This window comes from Dermacentor silvarum, chromosome 3, assembly GCF_013339745.2.
Source record: "Dermacentor silvarum isolate Dsil-2018 chromosome 3, BIME_Dsil_1.4, whole genome shotgun sequence".
Taxonomy (NCBI): Eukaryota; Metazoa; Arthropoda; class Arachnida; order Ixodida; family Ixodidae; genus Dermacentor; species Dermacentor silvarum.
The window spans coordinates 192,646,852-192,671,611 of NC_051156.1; the positions used below are offsets into that span (position 1 = coordinate 192,646,852).

General features: G+C 46.8%; 1 protein-coding gene across 1 annotated transcript in view; it reads right to left on the reverse strand.

The window, feature by feature from the left end:
* Positions 1-24,424, reverse strand: part of LOC119446366 (mitochondrial sodium/calcium exchanger protein) — a 150,170-nt gene extending 125,746 nt beyond the window's left edge. The window contains exon 1 of the mRNA XM_037710777.2: positions 22,944-24,424. Coding sequence (XP_037566705.1) covers positions 22,944-22,979 — 36 coding nt within the window. The 5' untranslated portion in view covers positions 22,980-24,424. The remainder of the gene's footprint in view (positions 1-22,943) is intronic.
* Between the last annotated feature and the right edge of the window lie 336 nt (positions 24,425-24,760).

A 24,760-nucleotide genomic window follows, 5' to 3' on the forward strand; every position in this document is an offset into this window, starting at 1 on the left:
TAAAAACCTCGGTCTGGCATCAAACCACTGACGGAGACAATTTGGGTTTTCCAACAACTTCTGCCCGGGAAAGACTACGACGATCAACACGATAATGCGCAAGGCAGCAGACGTCCCGAAAGTAGTACCACTGTCCGTGTAGCTGTAAATTAGGACACGTCAGAGCAACAGGTCGGGTCACGCGGGTTTGATTTCAACGTGGCGTCGTCTACAGCGTTCGATCACCATGCATAGTACGTGAACCGAATATAGTCGAACTTTATAAAATCTCGTGGAAGAAGGTTAGTGTGACCGGAACACGCCTAAAACGGACGCCGGACCTTTCACGAAAATTCGGGTCGTAAATTATATTACGCTGACCAGATATGATGATTATAATTGTTATTATGGTTATCGTCATCATCATTATAAACACGATTATCGGTAATGGCCTCCCCTTTCTATAGGAGATGTATCGCGGAGCATGTGTGAGCTACTTACATCTTACCATATCATAATCTGCAACCTTCCACCTATCGATGCTTTATCGTGTAAAGTTACTTAGGCTTGTGACTATCCTGTCGCCCCTGCTTTTGATTCCGCCAGTACTCTCAAACAAATATCAAGGACTGTATACTAAGCGCCACCTCCAGCACGGTGCATAATCACAATCTAACGCATACGCATACAAAGGATTCGCCGGAAGGCATTAATGGGGGAAAACAAAAGATGAAAGAAAAGCGTACGGCACTGAATCATGCAGGAATCGCTCGCCATGTCTCTGAAAACTTATTGTCCGTCAACTAACGGATGTAAACTGTCCACTACATTCACCTTTGATCCTACCTGTCGGTCACAGCGTCCAAAATACCATATTTTCTCTGATGACGCTATGGCCACGCGTGCTAATAAACAGCTGCTTGAATTCCATCTTCTACGCCCTCCCCCCCCCCCCCCCCCTCTTCCTTTGTTGGAAGAGCTGACGTTGACCTGACAAAGTGCATGTGTCACGACTGGCTGTCAGCTGATGCGTGACAAGCGCGACACGTGTGTGGAATTAATGTCACCGTATGTCTGTATCCCAGCTGACGTCACGACGACCGTCGCGACCATCTCATGTGACAAAAGGATGTCGGTGCACCGACCGTGCCTTGCTAAAAAAATCACGCAGTAACTCCTCCGGGAGTAGTCTATAAGTATGCGTAAGCATTGTGCCACTCGCTCATCACCGCGAAGCCCGGTGTCATTATCAATGTTATGAAACTTGATCCGACCAGTATGAACCCTCATCAACCCTCATTGGTCGTTATCAACATTATCGAACATGATCCGACCCTTAACTCTTATCGGTCCGCCTTATCAACCCGAATGTCCAGCGAAGCTGTTGCCAAACCACCACTATACAACTGCTGATGGGGGTGTGCAATGCTTTATTGATGGTTCGGATGTTTGTGTTGGGCTTGTTCTTTACTGAAACGTATGCTGTTCTGTGTGTTGCATGTATGATTTCAATGAATGTATGCTTCGCTTTGCTGAGCACTTGTAGCCTCTGCCTTACGTGGGTATGAGCCATTGCATTTTTTGCTTGAGCTCACGGGGGTATGAGCCATTGCTTACGGGGGTGTGAGCCATTGCATTCGTCTTACGTGACGGACGGACAGGTTTCCTCGTTGGGTAGGCATAGAAATGCTTACACATTTAAAAACGATTCACGGTTTGTTACTCTTTACAGGCAGATGTGGTTTAAAGGGATGATATAGGATAACAAAGAATAGAACTGAAAGAAGAGATAGATAGATAGATAGATAGATAGATAGATAGATAGATAGATAGATAGATAGATAGATAGATAGATAGATAGATAGATAGATAGATAGATAGATAGATAGATAGATAGATAGATAGATAGATAGATAGATAGATAGATAGATAGATAGATAGATAGATAGATAGATAGATAGATAGATAGATAGATAGATAGATAGATAGATAGATAGATAGATAGATAGATAGATAGATAGATAGATAGATAGATAGATAGATAGATAGATAGATAGATAGATAGCACACAACAATGGCAGATGAGCGGCTATGCGCCGACGGGATATTCTCTTAAGTTGCTTAACAAAACGTCGCTTTATGCATTGACGCACAAAATTAACTGGAAGGCCAATGCATTTCTCCGCAATGTTCGGGGATTAATATCTTGAAACGTAGAAAGTTACCTACCACAAGAAAAGTAGAAAGTTACCTATAGAAAGAGGTCAGGCAAGGAGACACATTCTCTCCAATGCTCTTCACTGCAACTGCATGTTTAGAAGAAGTATTCAAGCTCTTAGACTGGGAATTAAGGCTTAGGAGTGAGGATCAACGGCGAATATCTCAGCAACCTTCGGTTTGCAGATATTCAACCGAATCCTGCACATGCAGCTCCGAACATGCAAAAGCGCTTTCGGAGCTGATTAAGCTATGTCCAAACTGCGCAAGTAGCGTATATGGTGCTTATTCTAAAAGCGGGGCTAAATATCTATTCCAAGCTATCCAAGCTTTCCGATTATGAATTCAGTCAGGATTAGTGTGTTTTGCTCTTAGTTCTTTATTCGGCAAACATTTTGAAGCAGTGGCTTGTCAGTTTCTGACTCAGTAAAGTTCCTCAGTGCGGCCACTATCTGATTATTTTCTGCCTAATCGCTCATGGGTGTGCTCAATTCCGATAGATTTGTTCTTGCTGCGCACAAGGCTTGAAACGTAGCTGCTTTGTACATTGTAATACCTTGTATAGCAAATATATATTACAGCTAGTAACTCGCTTACTCTTGTGGACCGTCACGAAACATTCAGCTTCGACCATTCGTGCGCCATCGGTGGAGTCCGTCATTTATTGTGCGTATACAGTGCGCATATATTCAAGTGTGCGCCAATTCACTTATTCTTGATACGTCGGCGATAGAGTGGGCGTAAGTTTTCCTGCCATTTGGGACAGATGTGTATAGATAACGTGTGCGAGACTTACTATGACAGAAAGCGGCGCTACTCCCTTTGTCATTGTTTAACGAGTGGGACTCACTCGTTCTTGCCGACGTTCTGGGTATGAAGCCCTTTCTTTGAAGGTTAGCGATACAAAGCTGGCGGATGAGTAAATTTCTGTATCCTCGAGGAAAGCCGTACATCTCGAAGAGCCGGTAACAGGTTCGGACAGCTGCAGCAGCGGTCCGCGAACTTGGCCACACATTCATTCCATTCCTTAACATGCCAGTCACTATTTTTGCAGCCAACTACTGCACATGTCTTCAATCCACATGATTCAATCCAACATTATAGGAGCACAGTGTGTTAGCGAAAACTCAGTTGCATTTCAGACAGCTGATTGCACAGAAGCAAGGTAGAAGCGGTAATGGTTTCGCATACGTGCGCGGTCGCTGAGGAGAGATATGGCGCGCCGCCGTGAGCGCGATCTCGTTTCTCTAAAACAAACTGCTCCGCGAAAAGGGTCAATATCGAGGTTCCAGCCCGAGGCTCGGTCTCGCCTGCCGCTCACGGTGTGTCAACAAGTCAAAGCGCGTCGACAGAGCCTTCCGGTCCCTCTGTCCACTCTGCCCCCTCCACCTATACGTATAGCCTGTCTCGACAACGCCGTCCACTCTGACATTATCTGGCTCCGCGCCCACAGAGAGCATTCGCTTCCTCAGAATGCCTGACGCGGTTGTTTAAGGGAGTTAGTGCCGAGCGTCTGCTTGTGACTAGAGTTTATAGTTTACGTCTATAAAAAGATAATTCCACGGCATTCCAAAGGATTCCAAAGCGTAATGCCAGGCCGCTGCGGTGAATTCCTTCCAATGAAGCACCATCCTATTTAAATAACCATTACGTCCTTTCAGAACTTCAAAATCAAACAAGGTAAGTGATTGATTAAAAGAGTAATTCATAAATAAAGAAATGAATAAGCGAGTGAATTAATTAATTAACTGACTGACTGATTAACCTGCTTTCCTTGGACTACAGCTATATGATAATGCATACTGTAGTGCATAACACATAATGCACTTCTCTTTCGCTTTAATGAATGAATGAATCAATCAATCAATCAATCAATCAATCAATCAATTAATCAGGCAAGCAATGCGGCAGACAGCTATAAGCCATGCGAGGGCCACCAAACTGTGGGCCCATTAGTGGGCAGTGACGCAGACGAACCACAGAGCAGTATTCAGCGGCTCCTCAATCTCAATCACGCCCAACGCAGAAACAGGGCCGTCGACCACACGTCGAGCTGAATGCGCCGGTTCTCGTCTGATCACTGAAGCTAAGCAGCACAGGGCTCGCTGACGTTCTTTTGAAACAAGTACGGCAGGGTACTCCTATAGTGAGTGGCCCGTGGTTCACTCCCTATTAGGCCGTGGAAAAGGTTAGAGGCACTGAATAGCAAAGTTAAGTCAGCTTATACCGTTAAAGTTTATCCTTCCCAAAGACTGTTTTCCACCCACTGGGCGGGAAAACATAGATTTAGTTGATAAGGAAGGTGAACTAAGCAAGTTGGTATTGATTGAGTCGGTTGTGGTTGGTTGGATTGAGTCGGTATTGAGAAGCGCTCCCGCTGTGTCATCTCCGTTCGTCTTTGTCTGGTAGTAGGGCTAAGTGTTCGACGTGAATCAATACCAACTTGCTCAGTACACCCTCCTTATTAACGTAATTTACATGATACGGCTTAACTTATGTGCTCCACTTTAATATCCTTCAGTGGTGTTTCTTTAATATAAGCTGCCACGAATCCAACAAGACACTTACGGCGTGCCCCCGACGGGAGATGCCCCGTGTCATTCCCAGGAGACGGCACTGCTTCCAGCTTCTCTCTAGAGTTACTGTATATATGCTCCTCCTACCCTCTCTCTCTCTTTCTACTTCCATCGTCCGTCCGCAACTCATAGCAAACACCAAACAAACTGGACATATATTCGGCTGCGAGCTATGTACGGGAGAATAAAGATAGCGCCGGGCGCATGTCCGCGCAGTTTCCCCTCAGCGAGCGATTAAAACGGCGACGTGTTTTCTGTTTTCGAGCTGCACGCATGTCGACGGCGAGAAATTGCCCTAAAACCCAGCCGCATTCGAGCCTGCCATAGCGACCTTCCTTTGTCGTAAACGGTGCAGCGATTATCCGCGTGTCTGCGCTCGCTTTGTTCCTGATCTCGTCGCGTGGCTGCTGATAGGTGGAGGCCCGTGCAAACCACGACGACGGCACGAGGTCGCAGGCGGATGTGTCCGATAAAAGAAGGAGATGGGGGAACCCCGAAAGAAGTGCAGCGAGAGATATTACTCGATCTCCCCCAGCACGTGCCTTAATATCATTTTTAATGCGAAAGCATAATATGCCCCATTACACGGAAATCCGGCGTCGGTCGTCGGCTGTGGCGTGACCGAGCGATGGTACCAATAATGGCCGACGGCGCAAAGAGTAAGAACACGTCAAGAAACGCTCGGATTGACATCACATTTCTCAGGCAGGTTCCCATAAACAAAGTAATTCAAAAAGGAAATTTGATAAATTTCAGTCTGGGTGGGAATCGAACACGGGCCTCCGGGGGTGCGAGACGAGCACGATTCCCCGACCCCAGGGCGGCTCCGCGGTTCTGGCTGACAAAAGGTGTACCTAGTGCGTGCGTCATTGCGCACGTGACGTCACAGCATTCTGGAGGACGACTAAAAGTTTCACCAACGGGACTATAATGCTATCGAATTCCCACACGTAAGCAGTCTGAAGTCTCCCTACCGAACTCTTTTTAGATATTTTTTTTAATCGCAAGAGGCAGAACATAGCGTAGTTCGACCTGTTCAGGTGGATTAATTAGGTGAAGAGGCGGATATTACTTGCAAGTAAATCATCAATGTCCAAGCATCTAATTTAAACCAAAAAACGGAAAAAAATATTCGCTAATTCATTTTCAGTTGTATTTATATTATGGCAGACGTTTCATTTTTTTTTTCTTCTTCTTCTTCTACGGCGTGTGCAGCCTCTCGGGTCAGTCCTGGAACCAGTCCGGGACGGCAAATCGAAGAGACCCACTTCATCCTCTGCGGATGCTACGCCTAGAAGCAGCCTTCTTCAGACGTCAAAGCAACAAGGCCACTGCCATCGTTGCTCAGCAGCGATGCGCCTTTCCTAAATGCAGCGACAAGGGTAACGAGGTTAATGTGGCAACGCAGGTTTGAGACGAAAGTAAAGCCATGCACCGGCCCTGCCTGAGCCCAGCGCGCTGATAAACAGCGGCAGTCTGTTGAGGCTAACCGAACGGTCACGGTATTGTTTGAACAAGAGCTCCCGCGTATATAAAGTTCAACAAATATACACATGACGAGGAGCCGCGCGTGACCTGTAGAATTTGGGTTAATAAACACGGCACGGAAACACGTGTTCGTCTCTGCAGGATCGCCGGCTGCGCTCACCGTTTCTCGCGTTTACAACCTCAGAAGCAATCGGCAGGCCCCCGCGCAAGTTGCTTTTTCGAAACCCGCGGTGGCCTCAAGCCAATGGTTTCGAGATCTTGTTTGCACGGCGTTCTCCGAATTCCGAGCTTCCAACGCGCATATGAGCGAATTTTTATTTTATCCGCAAAGCTCACATTGAAGTTTGCCGTCTCTCTTCTCCTAAAAAAAAGAAAAAAAAAACATTAACGTGATGTAAGAAGAAGATGGCCCTTTTGAGTGACAGCAGCCGCTCTTCATTGTGTGGCAAAAAAAAAAGAAAGATGTCAACACAAAATGTTTCACAAAATGGGTCACAAGGAATGCCTCACACCTGACACTTTGCGATAGGTATTGGTACATTCCCGTCTCACACCCTGTTTCGGGGTTCTCAGTAAACAAAAACAAAAAAAAAAAAACTCGCAATCCCGGTCCTGCGGAAGTAGATGTTCAGCGAAGCTGTTGAAAACCACCACTAACTGTTGCGGGGGCTATGCAATGCCTTATGAATTTAGAGTAATGGTAGTATTGGTAACTTTGAGCAATGGTATAGTAATGGGAGTAATTGTAATTTTGACAGCACGCCGCCGCCCATAGCGGTGTTGCAACAACATTGAAATCAGTTGCTAGGCTGGTTATATTACATGCGAAAGGCTAGGGACATCACTCCCCACGTCGCAAGCTGCCGTCGCCGCGGTAGCTTGCGCAACAGTTATCTTTACCGGGAAACGTATGCGGGGAGCGCTACGTGCTTCGCATTTGCTATCCCAGGCGCCTAATTATCAATTCTGTGGTTCGAATTATTGTTCTGTGCTTGTTATTTATAGACACGTATGCTGTTTTGTATGTTGTATACATGATTCCAAAGAATGTATGCACTGTTCGCTGCACTTTGCTGAGTGCTTGTAGCCGCTCACTTACGGGGCTATGAGCCATTGCATTTCTTGCTTGCTTACTGGGGTATGAGTGCTCATGGGGGTATAAGCCATTAGAGTGTTTTAGAATAGGGGCCCCAAACGTTCTGGGGCCCCAAAGAAATAGCGTCGATGCCACTGCGCATGCGCGAGACGCGTACTGCGTTTGGGTTTTGCGTCGGGCACGCTATACCACTGATTTAGCAGGAGCCCCAAAAGTTGCCCCAAAAGCTTTGCGTCAACAAACAGTGGCGGCACCCATCGAAGCGACGGCTCTAACCGAGCACCAAACTGGGCTGGATTCGTAGTAATGCGCGAAGTTCGTGAGCTAGGAGAAGTGACTGCGGTTATCACTTTTTCTCAACTAACGCGTGTAATGAAGATTGATTCATTAGACACCGCTGATTTCGAATTCGATTGTCGATTTCATGGCTCGTAGGCCTAACGCGCATTAGCTTGGCTGGTGAAGGCACGTAAGGCTGGTTACTCAAAATTAAGCGCAACAAATCGCTTGCTGCTATTAAATAACCTCTCAATTATAATTAAGCGCAAAACCACCAAAGTGAAAATTACTTTTTTTCCTCGTAAAATGGTAGAGTTTATTTTAATATTCATAATAGTCTTTCTTTGACGCCGTAGTGGCACTGCAAGCGCAAGACGATATTCGCAAACGCAAAGCCATATTCCAAGGCTCTTCACTCCTGCATGCCCCAACGCTAACACCCGCAAAGCTCTTTGGTGCCCCAAACTTTTGGAGCCCCTATTCTAAAACTCTCTATTGATGATGATAGTTTCCTGTCGACAGATGCGAAACAGAACCCGGGATCCTAGCCAAAGACAGCTTCGCTATAAAATAAGATTACGTGTACGATAGCGGGGATCGAGCCAGCGTCCCCACGCAGAAACGCGCGCGCCGCGCCAGGCGTTTCGGAAGCGATGTCACATTTCTTTATAAGCTCCCGTAACAACTACGCGCCCCGAAGGACTAAGTCGCTCTTTCAAAAACCTGCCACTTGTGCGTCTCATCGCGCATGCGTGAAGCTCGAATAATAAACCGACGGTTAACTTGTGCGTCTCATCGCGCATGCGTGAAGCTCGAATAATAAACCGACGGTTAGTGTACATACCCTTACTGGACCCTCGTATTCGCTCACCCACTATAGGTTTAAAGTACATGTATCATATACGCCATAGAAGCTGTGCTCATTTATGATAATGTTCTGCTTTTCCTTAGATCGGAGATTACTACCACGCAACAAGCGGTTGTTATTAGCTGCACGGAGGGATGCTCGGCGGCTCTCACGCGGCGGATCCAATTTCGATTTCCAGTCCGGATGAGGTCTTCCTCCTTTTCTTTTTCTAGCGTTGCTGCTGGTACCGTATACGCCGTAGCCACGCTCACTCGTCCCCCCATCCCCCTTCCGCCCCCAAAAAAGAAAGAACGGCATATATCCTCTCACAGACAGCTATCCGCCTAAAATCATGAAGCGTGCGTTCGTGTTTTGCACGGTCCTCGTGGGACCTGGCACGATTCGAACCGTCCGCTCAACATCCTATACAGGCGAAATGATCATCGCGCGAGAGACTAGAAACATTGAGGGCCAACGTATGTACGACGGCGGAAACAAGTCCTATAGTGGTCACGGCCTTACCAGTATATACCGCACCGACCGCACATTTGAAAAAAAAAAAGAAACGAAAAAAGGAACGCGCTTTTTTGAGAATAAAGCGCCGTATAGCGTCGATCGAGAGGTGCTGCAATCTTTCATGACTTCCGTAATATATATATATATATATATATATATATATATATATATATATATATATATATATATATAACGCCAGCGTGCCGCCGCCGTGCTGTACCCCCATGCGGGGAAAAAACAGGCGGCCACGTACCATCGCCACAATTTCAGTGTTGCTAGAAACAGCGCGATTCCAGTAAAATTCAGTGAAAACCATAGTTTTGTATCTGCAACTGAATCATATTGGTCGCGCCTGGACAGCTGTGATCAGTCGATCATTGTACGCGATGCGCGCAGCTTTTGTCGCCATGTTCACTCTATAGCCCCGTCGAAATGCGGCCGCCGTGGCCGGGAATTGATCCCGCGACCCCCGCAAGAGGCGGTGTTATCCCCATTCCCCTTCAATATTACCCTCGTTCCGCTGGCAAAGGCTCTCAGCCGCATCCCACACTTGGGACACACACTTTACGCGGGTGATATCCCGGTTTGGACCACATACGGCTCGGATGGCGACATAGGTTCGACACTTCGAGAAGCAGCCACAGCTATAGCTACCCACGCGGCAAACACTGGCCTTGAATGCTCCCCCCACAAAGTCAGCACTCCTCATACCCCGGCCGTGGCGTGACCCTATCGCCCCCATCGTGATTTATCTGCATGACACTCCCATACCACAAACACCCACACTCCGCCTTCTTGGCCTGTGCTTACAGGACACGGGAAAAAAAACAATCTTGCCCTGAAATCGCTAAAACAGTCCACTTACTCCGTCATCCGTCTTCTTAGAAGGATTTCAAACTCGCGAGCCGGTTTAGACGAAGCAGACAATCTCAAGGTGCTGCATGCCTTTGTGCTCAGTCGCATTCTCTACGCATCTGCTTACCTGAACCTCTCCAGTGCGGACAAAGATAAAATCAACGCTTTAATCCGCATGGCTACCAAAGCAGCGCTCAACCTACCGAAGAACACTAGCACGGACAGGCTCTTAAAATTAGGAATGCACAACACTACACAAGAACTTATAGAGGCACATCGACAGGCACAATACTTTCGCCTGGCTGGCGCAGAAACCGGGCGGCATATTCTGGATTCTCTCAGGAATTCGCATACCCGCACATGCTGTAGATTTAATATCTCTCCCTCGCGCCATGCGTGCCACGCTCATCATCAGACCCCTCCCTAAGAACGGCCACCCAGAGCACCATCAATCCCGCCGCGTCGCGCGAGCCAGAGCTCTCCATAACGCATACGGCACTTCAGAGGGTGTGCACTGGGTGGACGCTGCGTGTGGTCCAGACCGTTCTGTAGCTGTGGCTTATCATCCATCGCAACATGGGTGATCGGAACATGGGAGAGAATGGGAGGCTCTCCCTGCGTCGCAGGACCCGGACACCCAACTTCGCTGCTTGAACCGGGCTGCCAGTGCCATGGCCCTACGTGGCCTGGGTCACACATGCGCGTAATGTGAGGGCTGTTCGGTGGCCCTGGGCCCTTGAATTAAGGGTCCAAACTCGCTCGCTTAATCAAGTTTTTCCATCCATCCATCCATCCATCTCGCGACGTCGTGCTTAGCAGCCCAACACCATAACCACTAAGCAACCACGGCGGGTTGCGCGCTTCCCTTGCCCGCGAGGCGTTCATTAACTCGAACGCTATATAAGCACGCTTACGCGTCAACGCATGACGCGCATACAGCAGGGCCGCATACCTAACGCAATGAATTAAACGTATTGTAAGCAGGTGCCGGTGCGTTCCTGACGAGAATTGGCGTGTTCAGCCTAGGCAGTCGTAGAACCTTGCCGTTTTCGTGTGCGTAATCTAGGGAAACATCCGGTTTTCTATAGGTTAGTTAGCCAATGAGCGTGCACGGTTTGAATAAAAGGAATGAGCCCGGAATGAACTTCTGTAAGGAAATTTATCGAAAAAAATATTCTTCCAAAATTTGAATAAAAGTGTTGTTCAAATTCATGTAAATTACCTAGAGAATCTTTGAAGGTTCAGTAAGGTGTCAAACACGATGCGCTGCCTCAGAACATTTGGCTCCAGCGACAAACATTGCTATAGCTTCTCCTAAAATCCTCTGTGTTGAAAAAAAAAAATAGGCCCCATATCTGCTTGCGTCGCTGCAAATGACGTCGAAAGACGATAGTCTTCTGCCGCCCGTGATACGTAACACCCTCTCTTCTCCGCCCTCCCACCCCTCACGCTCTTCCCCTCCCCTCTCACTCCTCCCTTGATGGATGCGATGGAGGTTTTGCTGAATTCAATTCAAATTTCCCGCGTTCGCCCTGCTCTCGCGCCGACTGTTGGGACCAAGGAGGTTGATTGGTTGGGACCTGTTATTACTGCTGGCTTAAAGCCGGCTACAGAGCTGCGGCTTCAGCCAGCTTGTTTTTAACGCGTAGCGTCTCTTCAACACCATTTATACACGTTGATTTTTTCATTTGCAGCGTTTCAATTTTCATTTCTTTCAGTCTCTCTCTTTCTCTCTATCTGTGTGTCTCTTTCTCTCTCTCTCTCTCTCTCTCTTTCTTTAAATGTGTATTTCCCTCTCTCGCTCTCATTTTCTCTTTCTCTCGCCCATAGCAACTTAAGTATAAACCACATTCACGAGATCTTGCGCGCGACAGCGACAAGCGACGCGATGGAGATCGCTGTCGCGTTCGCTCGTCGCCTACAAGTCGTACCGCATGCGAGCGACGAGACGAGCGACGCAATTGAGCGACGTCTCCCCGGTGTTGCCGGTATGAGGGCAACAAATAGTACTCACCGAAACTGGCGTGACACGCGCTTTATTAATTTAAGTTGATGTGTTTTAGTGTAAAGAGCAGCATAAATATTTCTAAAGGTCTTGCACTACGTTCTTATCCTTGCACGTATCAAAATTTAGTCGTTTTCTCGTTCCGTGCGACAATCGGTAGTACTTGACTGATGTATATCCAGTTCCGGCTTCGCGCTATTGGCTAGTCGCTCATAGCACTTCCGGGCGACCGAGCGGCGATTTCTAGATTTCCAGAACCGAGCGATCGAGCGACAAGAACGAGCGATCTGTTCGCGAGACAGCCCGTTTCGTCGCTCGAAGCCGTCGCTCATCTCTCGTCGCGCAAAAAATCACTCTCATGCGGTTTGGGCTCTACAATCGTTGGTACGACGATTGTAACAGTTGGTACGACGATTGTAGACGCGCATCTTCCAGCCGATGTAGTACACCGTATACGTACAAGTCGTATATTCACGCGAAAGCGTCAAATGGCCCACTGAGCGAAAAAAAGAAATGGGCGTCAGTCGTTTGGTCAAGCGAAAAACGGCACCTAAATTCCCATTGGCTGCGACGCCACGTCACGAGCGCGCCTTGACGGAGCAGAGCGGGCGAAAGGGTACACGTACTGCCGCAATAGCGCGCCAGGTGAGGGGAGAGGCATCACCGCGATATATATATATATATATATATATATATATATATATATATATATATATATATATATATATATATATATATATATATATACATACCCTCTCAAAACAGCAGCCGCGAAGCATCTCCATTGGGAAATAAAGACACAGCGGATGCTTTTAATACCTCCTTTCAGTCGGTGTTTACGCGTGAGGCAGAGATGTCCCAGCATACCCATACCCATTTACCTTTGGTTCTCAACAGAGTAAACTAGCTGGCTCTCCAACTATTTCCGAAACTGGTAAACTTTCTATGTTATTAAATATCGACGTAACAAAATGTAGCGGCCCTGATGGAATGCCGAACGAATTCTTAAAAGGGTACGCAGAACCTATCAGCAAGTACTTGCATCTGATATAATAAAAATCAATACGCGAAAGTAGCCTCCCACCCAGCAGAGTGGAAAATTGCTAAAATCGTTCCAGTCCATAAATCGGGAGCAGCTAGCTTCATCGCCAGCAAACTACCAGCCAATATATTTGACTTGTACTTGTTTTAAAACGCTTGAGCATATTATCTTGAAGTTTATTACAGAATTTGTAGAAACTAATCAAATCCTTCATCCAAACCAGCACGGCTTCCGTAGTTGGTCATCCACTGTTACTTAACTAATAGAAACAGCCCATGACCTCGCACAAGCCCTTAACAACCAGGCTCAAATCGATAGGCACTTTCTGGACTTATCAAAAGCCTTTGACCTGGTCTCTCATGCGAAACTAATTTTCAAACTTAAGAACATACTCGGAGACGGGCCAGGGACTTGCTGGGTAAGTGATTATTTGTCCAATAGGAAGCAGTTTGTGCATCTTGGAGACCATTCTTCTGATTCTGTTCCAGTTGTTTCCGGTGTATACCTCAGGGCACTGTTCTGGCTCCCCTCCTATTCTTACCCTACATAAATGATAAGGCGAAAGAATTTAATGTTAAAATCCGGCTGTTTGCAGATGACTGCGTGCTTTACCAAGAAATCATGAACATTGATGACCAAATTAAACTCAAAAACGCATTAGGTCAAATTGGACAACGGTGCAAGGATTGACAGATGTCCATAAATTCAGAAAAATAAAACGGGTTCAGTGACGGTTACAAAGAAAAAAATGAAAATTGGTTTATTCTTATTCCATTAATGATGCCATCCTCCCAAGTGTTTCCGAGCATCGCTACTTAGGTCTCATCATTTCTTCTGACTTGACGTGGACTGCGCATATCCAACAGGTTTGCCAGGATTGCAGCCAGGATTACAAGCCAGGATTGCAAATGTACATATATGTTTGAGTGAGTGAGTGAGTGAGTGAGTGAGTGGTGAGTGAGTGAGTGAGTGAGTGAGTGAGTGAGTGAGTGAGTGAGTGAGTGAGTGAGTGAGTGAGTGAGTGAGTGAGTGAGTGAGTGAGTGAGTGAGTGAGTGAGTGAGTGAGTGAGTGAGTGAGTGAGTGAGTGAGTGAGTGAGTGAGTGAGTGAGTGAGTGAGTGAGTGAGTGAGTGAGTGAGTGAGTGAGTGAGTGAGTGAGTGAGTGAGTGAGTGAGATAACTTTTATTAGAGGTCCGGCGAGGAAACGAACTCAAAATTGTGTCAAAATTGTTCACCCACTCCTGTAATAACCCCCATGGGATTGACAGTATGTTGAAATAAATTTTATATATATATATATATATATATATAGATAGATAGATAGATAGATAGATAGATAGATAGATAGATAGATAGATAGATAGATAGATAGATAGATAGATAGATAGATAGATAGATAGATAGATAGATAGATATGGAGAGGAAACAAGAGATGAGCAGCCGGTGCCGCCTACAGGCACTAACATTTCGCATATTGAACTGGGTAACATCAAAATACATGAATGACAGCAAACCCGAGTAGGCGCTGCCAAAATTCGCGGTGACCATGTAGGCGCGGTAGGTTCAGGTGATCTCGACACGTGTCTTAGTCACGTCTATGTGTATATATGTATATGTATATGTATGTATATGTATATGTATGTATACCTCCTCTCTCTTGAAGAGCACAGTTTTCCATTGCGGAAGCATAGCTCATTAATAAATACACCTTAGCATAGTTTACTAATGCAGCTTAGCTGAAACGTCCCTATTTCCTGTCCCTTTTAGAATCGGCGCGTCGCGACAGCCGTGGTGCCGTGCCCGATGCAACAACTGAAGACGCAGGTCTTGCGTCACGGACACGCTCGCAAGCGCTGATAAAATCTCGCGCGCACGGCTGCCCCCGCCTCAAATTGGTACGCCGCAGTGATCCACCGATCTCGTTCGGTTCAGTTACTCTCGCGCGAGAAGAAGCAAGCCAAGTGCTGACGGGGGGACTTTGATGATAGCGAAAAGCGGAGACGTGGTCGGTCTCTCGGAGAGGGTGTCCCCGAGGAACGGCTACGACGCACTACGGTAGAACTGCGACGTCCTTGCTTCAAAACTTCGTCGCGCGTTCGAAATAGCATCGGTGCACGCAACGCGGCGGATACGTGCCGACTGTGATGAGATAGATAGATAGATAGATAGATAGATAGATAGATAGATAGATAGATAGATAGATAGATAGATAGATAGATAGATAGATAGATAGATAGATAGATAGATAGATAGATAGATAGATAGATAGATAGATAGATAGATAGATAGATAGATAGATAGATAGATAGATAGATAGATAGATAGATAGATAGATAGATAGATAGATAGATAGATAGATAAAAATCCACAAGAAGAAACCCAGTCAGAATAAAAGAAACAGTTGTTAACCACGCGACCTTTTCATGTGAACGAAGACAGAAAGGAAATTACACCAGTTCTCACAAAAGCGCAGGGGGCGGCCAACGGAGTGGCGTTAATTAAACAGCGATTTCTCTGCTTTGTGTGGTTGCCCTTTTTTTTTTTATGTCAGTCGACAACTTGTTTTTCTCGCGTATTGTGGGCTGTTGATCTCGAAAAGAAGCGTACGTACAGTCCACGAGCGCAAGCCCGGCTGAAGCCTGCCCGAACTTTGTTCGACGTTTTCCGGAACTTAAACGCATCGGCGCCCAAAAACGAAAAAAAAAATAAAGAAGAAAAAAAAACAGCTAATACCGAGTCACATGTCGCGGTAACGAGATCGACGTCGAGAACCCCGCGGTCACTGTAGCCGACAGCGCGGCCGATAGAAACAGCGGGGGATTTACGGAGGAGGCACCGACCGTGTTCTTCATTACCATCGTTAATTAGACGGCACCTGGTCCGTAAAGTAAAAAACAAAGTACGAGACATCAGGTGTCGCTATAGCTGTTCGCTTCCAGTTGCTCTCGCATGTGTTGTTTCTCACTCACGCACTCTCTCTCTCTTATTATTCAACAGCGACGTCTGCATGAGAGAGATTTTACAGGATTTACCTTGAGGTGTGGCTGGAGAGTGAAACACGTGACTATCTATAATTGCGTATAGCGTGTAGAGATAGCGCGGCAACCATAGAGCATGTTTCGCTAGCAAGTCGCAGTATCCATCCAGAGGTGAACGAGGACGTAGTAATCCCAGCGCCCGAGGCACTGGGATTTAGGGATTGCAAAGAAGAGCTTACTGAATCTGCGTCCGAGAATAGCACTAAGGACGACTGGAGTATCGATGGTGCAAAAGCATCAATCCTTCAATTCGTTCGTTCGTTCGTTCGTTCGTTCGTTCGTTCGTTCGTTCGTTCGTTCGTTCGTTCGTTCGTTCGTTCGTTCGTTCGTTCGTTCGTTCGTTCGTTCGTTCGTTCGTTCGTTCGTTCGTTCGTTCGTTCGTTCGTTCGTTCGTTCGTTCGTTCGTTCGTTCGTTCGTTCGTTCGTTCGTTCGTTCGTTCGTTCGTTCGTTCGTTCGTTCGTTCGTTCGTTCGTTCGTTCGTTCGTTCGTTCGTTCGTTCGTTCGTTCGTTCGTTCGTTCGTTCGTTCGTTCGTTCGTTCGTTCGTTCGTTCGTTCGTTCGTTCGTTCGTTCGTTCGTTCGTTCGTTCGTTCGTTCGTTCGTTCGTTCGTTCGTTCGTTCGTTCGTTCGTTCGTTCGTTCGTTCGTTCGTTCGTTCGTTCGTTCGTTCGTTCGTTCGTTCGTTCGTTCGTTCGTTCGTTCGTTCGTTCGTTCGTTCGTTCGTTCGTTCGTTCGTTCGTTCGTTCGTTCGTTCGTTCGTTCGTTCGTTCGTTCGTTCGTTCGTTCGTTCGTTCGTTCGTTCGTTCGTTCGTTCGTTCGTTCGTTCGTTCGTTCGTTCGTTCGTTCGTTCGTTCGTTCGTTCGTTCGTTCGTTCGTTCGTTCGTTCGTTCGTTCGTTCGTTCGTTCGTTCGTTCGTTCGTTCGTTCGTTCGTTCGTTCGTTCGTTGTCGTCGTCGTCCGTTCGTCGTCCGTCTCGTCGTCGTCCGTCCGTCCGTCCGTCCGTCCGTCCGTCCGTCCGTCCGTCCGTCCAATTAGCACTCTATGGGAACATGCACCTTCCAGAAGCGCTAGGGTTCAAATGTGATGGGAGCATTAAGCTATGGAGATCAGGAAAAGTCAAGTATCGATATGGAAATTAAAAAGAACGCAAGGAAAGAGATAGAGACGGGAACGTAAGAGATATTGAGGTATAACTTTACGAGAAGGGATAGGGCAGAACGCTTTGACATAGATAAAGCTATACGATCGTAGATTAGTCGCAGCTGGCGTCACAAATCAGTCTTTCTCTGCCGTCTCGTACCGATTTAGAACTCTGTATACGGATTCGATACGCAATGGATACCAAGAGAAGGGAAGCGCAGTCGAGGTCGCCAGAAAACCAGATGGGGTGATGAAGTTAGGAAATTTGCAGGCGCAAGTTGGAGTAAGACAGGGGTAATTGGAGATCGCAGGGAGAGGCCTTCGTCCTGCAGTGGACATAAATTATAGGCTGCTGCTGCTGCTGCTGCTGCTGCTGCTGCTGCTGCTGCTGCTGCTGCTGCTGCTGCTGCTGCTGCTGCTGCTGCTGCTGCTGCTGCTGCTGCTGCTGCTGCTGCTGATGATGATGATGATGATGATGATGATGATCTTTTTCTTCTTCTTCTTCTTCTTCTTCTTCTTCTTCTTCTTCTTCTTCTTCTTCTTCTTCTTCTTCTTCATCATCATGAGAGACCGGCAGAGACCGGCTCACGATATCAACGTTGATAACGCGAGCGGACCGTCGCTCTGACCACTGACAAAGCGCGATAAGCGCGAAAAGGCATTATTACTTTAAAGGCATCGCTACAAAATACCGGCCTTGTTTATTGTTTTTCCGGGGGCCCGCGTTTTGCACTGTAAACTAATTGGTATGTAGCTCACACCCTCACACCCGTAAAAGTATAAGGGTGTGAGTTGTAGGAACCTTTACACCCTTTGCACCCTTGAGGGTGTAGATTAGTTTACAGTGCATCTGTTAACAACTGTTAAGGTTATCGCGTGGCGTAATACGCGCTTGCGTGCATCGGAACACTACCGAATGCTATCGCCGATTCTATCTGTTTCCTATATGTTGTCACCGAATCTTGTGTAATCAGATTCAACGCGCACTGAACGTTAATATACTCCTGAGCATTCTATAGAACTCACGCGAGACACCAGCGATTACGCTGGAATCTTCGCCGAGTCATGTATACAACCAGCCGACGACCCGGGCATCAAATTCTCGACGATCACCGACTTCGCCCGCCGCTAATCGTTCTGACTAAGTGTTATACAGTCGAACGCGGATATATCGAACTGGAATGGAATCGAGAAATAGTTCGATATATCAATAATTCGATATATAAAATAAAAATTTTATTTAAAATTCTCAAGGGGATTTTACAGCTGCTCGTTATAAGCGATGATTCGTTATATCCGGGTTCGAGATATCCGGGCTCGACTGAACTTGTTTTGTTGGGCGCTAAAGTTCGCCCAATAGAGAGTTTAAATTTCTAACTCACAGATTTTGACAATATATACGTCGTTTCTACACCCGCCACTACAACGCGGCAATATAAGGCGATATTTGGTCGAAAATGATCGGTTATGACAAGTCACAAAAAGCCGCGTGAAGAGAGACGGACCAGGTTTATAGCCCAATCCATGGACTTGTAGCTCGCGTAGGCACTACAGCGGCAGAGTTCCCTCTAATAATTTTTGTAGGAAACTCTATGCGAGAAATAAATCTGAATTCTTCGTTTTGCTTCGGTGTTAATGACCTTTTTCATTTTTTTTAACTTACTTTCTTTTATATATGAACACCGCCGCGTGCCGATTAATCCTGCATTCCCGAACAAAGCTGTATCGCTAACGATATGCAGAGCTGACGCGGTGCACTTGGGTGGAGTGCATGTGATATCAATTGAATGAATACGCGCGTTCAATAACCTCGGCACCCGTCCAAGAACCTCTCACGAATGAAGGAGTTCGCGTCATTTTGTAATCATGCAGCGAGATTTGTAGACTGTGCAACTCAAGTGTTATGCCAGTTTGATAGAACTCGAAGAGGCAATGAACGAAAAACTAAAGGCACGTGCAAGAAAAAGAAGAGGTATCAGTGTCAAGGGAAGCTTTCTTTTTTTTTTCTTTTTTTCGGTTATGTCGATATTATCGCGCGAGCTTCCTGCGACATTATCGCCTATGTCAGAATTCTGGCCGCTGGATATACTTAGCCGTTCATTAACACAAGAAATCGTTAATTGCAGAAACCATCGAAGATGACTGTCAAACCAAGCGAATAGCTTATGCGGACCACAGGAATCAAAAGGACACACTCGCATTACATCCGAAGCATATACTGCAGACGTAGATAACGCCTTCGATGATGCCCTTCGATGATGGCGGCCACAAATTACCGTAATTAAATTAATTAAATTACTGGGTTTTGCGTGCCAATAAGCACGATCTGATTATGAGGCACGCCGTAGTGGGGGAAGGGGCGGGGAGAACTCCGGATTAATTTCGACCACCTGGGGTTCGTTAATGTGGATAGTACACGGGCGCTTTTGCATTTCGCGCCCCCATCGAAATACGGCCCGGGATTTCAGCCCGGGACCTTGGGCTTATAGCAGCGTAGCGCGAAAGCTACCAAGCAACCACACGGCATGGGTCCAAATTATTGAAGACGTGTTTTGGTATAGACGACGGAGCGACAACCTGTACGACAAAGACGGCGAAACGTGACTAAGACAACACGACGACTATATGCCGTGACAACGGCTGCGCGCACCTGCACTTTCTTCTTCGCTCGTGCGCTCCACGGTTTGCTTTTTGCTGCACGTTCCCGTAAGTTAAGACTGAAGAGAAGACTTCGCCACGCACAATCGTAAGGTTATGCAAAGCACTTGCGTGTACCGTACTCTACGTACGTACTCCCAGCAAATTGAAGGAAACTATCACCCAACTCATCTAATAAATTTTGTTGACCCACCCCCTCATGTAATGCCCCGCATCGGGACACTTGAGGTATTCTAAATTTTAAAAAAAAATAAATAAACAAAGCCACGTACGCTATTCTAAAGAACTGTCTAAGGAACCGTGTTCGCTGCGTTCACTCTCTCCCGCTTTCCTCTTTCTATTCCCCCTTTCCCTTACCCCCAGTGTAGGGTAGCAAACCAGACGCTCGTATGGTTGAACTCTCTGCTTTTATTCTCCTTGCTTTCTCTCTCTCTCTCTATGTCTAATGAGAAGTTATCGTCTGACTCAACCCGTTTACCTTTACTCTATAGCATTAACTGTCGTAACAACGTTTTTCTTTTCTTCCCCCCCCCCCCCCCCCCCCCCCGGAGGAGGATCACACCACCATGCAGACACTCGAAATCCCGACTGAACATTAAGAAGTGTCGAGACACGATGCAAGCGCAAAAAAGGTGACATAATCATTACTTCTTTATCAGCCGCGTATCATATCGCGTATGCTTTGGTCTGCGCAGTTTGCATTCCACCGTTATCAGAGCACTCGTCGCCGTATAGTGAAACCCTTTAGATTCTGCATAAAACGCAGCGTCAAACAATAGCGTGTATTCGTCTGTGGGGAAGACCCCGGACGATTGCAACGATATCTTTCCAGCACGACATATTGCAGGGCACGCGCCAACTCACCCCTCAGCGCGTATATAGAGAAGATAATCAGCGTATATAGAGTCAAAGCATAGGGAAAGAACACGCTGTGGAAACTGCCAGAGAATCGGGTCGTGTGACGAAATTAGAGAATTCGCTGGCGTGGGATATCGTATACGGTTGATTCAGGGCAGATCAACAACTGGAGATATCACGAAGAATTCTTTGTTCCGCGGTGGACTTGAGATGGACTGTGACCACGACACTAAGAAAAGCAAGCCGCATGCAAGCTGAGGGCACCATCGAAACATCACTCAGGCTTCATCTGTCGATCGAGGCTACGTTTAGAGACTATATGCGTTTACTGATCAGTTACAGAGTATTTATTTTACTGATTCGACTTGATTCATTTTTATTCTTTGCTTCTGTTTTGTTTATACATTTATTTCGTCTTTCGTTCTAACGCAAGAGCGAAGTTCACGAGTACAAAGCCAAAGGGGAAAAAAAAGAAGGCAGTATGAGAGAAAAAGGAAAAAGTACCAGCCGGCGTAGTGTCTATAGTTTAGGCAAAGCTAGAGCCAAACGTGGCAGTCATATGCCCGTTAACTGAATACGAGTAAATCTTCACCGGCTTCGGTCAAATACGCGTTCAAATGCAAGGCACGCAAGAACATTTGTTGACAGTATCAGTCACTTTGTTTTTACAGGCTGCTGTGAATTTTGAGATGAAATCGTAATAACAAAGCAAAAGAAGGCATATATAACGCTGTTATTTTTCCAGGGAAGAGTTGAGCAGTCGAGTTCGAGTCAAATAACTGTAAAGATAAAGGACGTCTGTACGCGTCCCTTCAACCGCGCGTGTAAACGCTTGAACAAAGCAAACGGCTACCTACATAACGTCTGCATGCAAGCCGTTTTTTTTTATGCTAATGGCTTTTGTGCCACACGACTGTATAGCTAAGCTACACGAACGACCTCAACTGGCACGTGCGACCGCGATTCCTATCGCGACGCCCTCGTTGGGGTGATAACTTGAATGCGGAATAACTATCTGCATGCACCAGATGATATTAGATGATCGGTTGATCCATTAATTGATTGATTGGTCGATTGATTGATTGGTCGATTGATTGATTGATTGATTGATTGATTGTCGCCGTCGTAGATGGCTTCGGATTCATTTTAACCGAGGAGATCGTAAATAATAAGTACGCTCGCTTTATTCTTCTTTTTTCTCTTTTCTTATTTCGCCTTCAGGGAAATGCGGCAGGGAATCAACCTTGCGCTCGACAGCGCCGAACGCCGAAGAGTATGAGCCACCGTGGCGATTCCTACAGTGTATGCATTATACCCGGTGTGTAGAAACTCCACCGAAATCGAATGCGAAAACGCTATAGAGTAGATGGACTTGGCAGCAGTGATTCGTCTGGTCCGAATCATTCCCGAGCCCTCCGCGACGAAGTCTCTCATTCACAAGCCGAGGTGTTGCTTTCGCGCGTCAAATCCTATCAATCAGTTCGTCAATCAATTAACCAATAAAATCAATCAATTATTTCCTCAATCACTCAGTCAACCAATCAATATTATATATTTTGTCATGCGCCACTGACCTGTCTCACCGCTCTTCCCCTGGTTTGATCTATCTAACTGCCTGTCTATATTTACGGTATAAATCAATCATTTATAGATCACGTCATTTGGCACAAACCTGTCTCATCGCTGTCCGCGTGTTTTTGCCGAGCTGCAGCAGAGGAAGAGCGTATCTATCTCTATCACGCGCCCACACTTCAAACGACGTTCGATTCCTGTGGTCAGTCGGCCAAGATAGTAGAATGACCTTGCTTCGGCCATCGCGGACTACGCATTCATTTTGCCGCGTTCGCGCCGTCATCAATAAAAAGAAATCACAATATAGTAAAATCGAACTATCCACCCACATTGGTCATCTAGGAATACCCCGCGAAGATGAAGATTGTTTCAATGTTCAAGTTATACTACATAGTAACTGGCAGAACCTCACAACTCCATGCACAGTTGCCAATAGGGTTTCGGTTAGTAAACTAGGAAAAAGAAAAGAAACAGTAGATTTGCGATCAGGAAGCCAATCTTATTCAGTTGCAGCAATACGGCGACATTATTTCAATTAAAGCTTTTCAAATTTGAACAAAACAAGCGTGGTCGCCTTATCGAATTTCATGATTGAGCACTCAACCACTGCTGTCAACGCGTGTTCCCATTCACGGAACAGAACGAATAAATACATAAAGAAAAGAAATCACTCCGCATTGCGCGAACACAACACAATACGTCACAAGTTTTACACATGCGGAGCTTCAGTGAAACGTCTCAATAAAAACGAGTGCCAATTGTGATAGGTTGGTCCACTTACCTCTCCGTGATCGCCGAAGTCATGAATGAGCGACATCGTTACCAAGATTTCCGGCAGAGACCGGCGGAGACTTTCAACACCAGTCTGTGTCAACCAGGCTTTTTCTTCAGCGGCGTGTTTCTCTTCCCGTCAGACAACAACAGTCTTCATCACCTCGATGTCGCTTTCGCACAAGAAACGCCACACCGAACAAACCGATGCACTGAACACGCACAAGTTCACACTCATCTGACGCGCACTGCAGGTGTATAGAACATCCCGGCAAGAAAAATGCCACAAGGAGTTTTAGCCAGTAACGCTCACCCACCGACAACATCCAAGGTTGGATATCACGAAGCGTCTCTTATACGTTTCGACACGTCAAGGCACAGACGTCAAAAACAAGTCGCTCGCAAACGTCTCTTATACGTCTCGACAACCGGCGTCAAAACTAAGTCTCGTTCGCCCCCGCAAAAACCCTTAACGCGAAGCGCGCTTCGAGAGCTCCGATGGAGTTCGAGTATGTCACGCCTGCTGTAATGTTCGTCTGCTGTATGAACACCGGGCTAAATGCTTTGTCGACCTGTCGTTATCGCCCTACGAGTGCTGCAACGGCACCACTGCTGATTAACGCCGACCCCTGCGTATACACCGCTCGAGTCTGGAAAGAACGTTTAGATAAAAGGGACGCCAGAAAGAACAGAAGGGCAGATAAAAGTTGAGCGAAAGAGCGCGTACAACACACGCGCTTCTACTGGCCACACTCTATCAGCACTCGATGCAGAAAAGTCCCCATCACCGTTATCGTCGCCCGCTCTCCCAAATCTGAATATGTGTGATACGCCCGAGAGAGTTAGAGAGACAAAAGCGGAAGATTTAAAAAGAAATTTGTCACTGTCGCTTTGCCACGAGACGAAGGCAGAAATCGGGGGACCTCACAAAAGGCAACGCACGTGCAGTGATGTGATATGGTGATGAAAAAGACGAAGATGACTGCGATAAGAAACCGATAGAGGGAAGTGATTGACAGAATCCACGCGCTGGAGAATGTGCGATACTATATAAGATGGACAGACTACGGACCAAAGACGAATTGCGACCATAGGTACCTCTAGTAGGCAGAAGCGCGCGGAGCAGTACTAAGTAATGCGGAGAATGTTTGCGCCCTCCGGCGGTAAACGACACCTAGCCACCACAGATGCGGTAGGGCGAGGAGGAAACGAGTTTGACGTGAAACTAGCGGAATAAAAGCTGAAATGTAAGTACAAACCGAGTAGTCAGCACAATGCTAAGTACTGGCGAGGCCACAAAGAGAAAAGCAGAACACACTACATCTACCGCGGAAAGCAACAAAGTACACGAACCCGCGATTAGGCAAGGGAGAAAACGAAAAGGGAGTTCGATAAGAAACCGATACAGAGAGGAGGCGGAGTGAGAGACGCCCGGTGGTGGCGACCGCGCGGAATTACGAAACGCAGACGTTCTACGAGACGAGACAATACGTGACCCTAGAAGCTTGAACTGAGCGCGTTCTCGCGTCGCTGCCTCCCCTTTTGTCGAGACACGCTATTCTCGTTTCGGATATTCACCGGCGCCGACGCACCTGCTGTTGCTGCTTCGAACGGCGGCGAACGGAGAAGAACGCATCCCGAAGTGCACATGCCATCATCGCGATGCTTGCGCTTTTTGGCTCGCTCGCTTCAAACATGTGGCAGGGGTTGAGGCGAAATGCACAGCTACGCTACGCGGGCGCGCGAAGCGCACCGCGCGCCGTTTTTCGCCGAGTGCCCGCGAATTACGGCAGATGGCGTAACGTGCGCTTTCCACTGCTTTTGTTT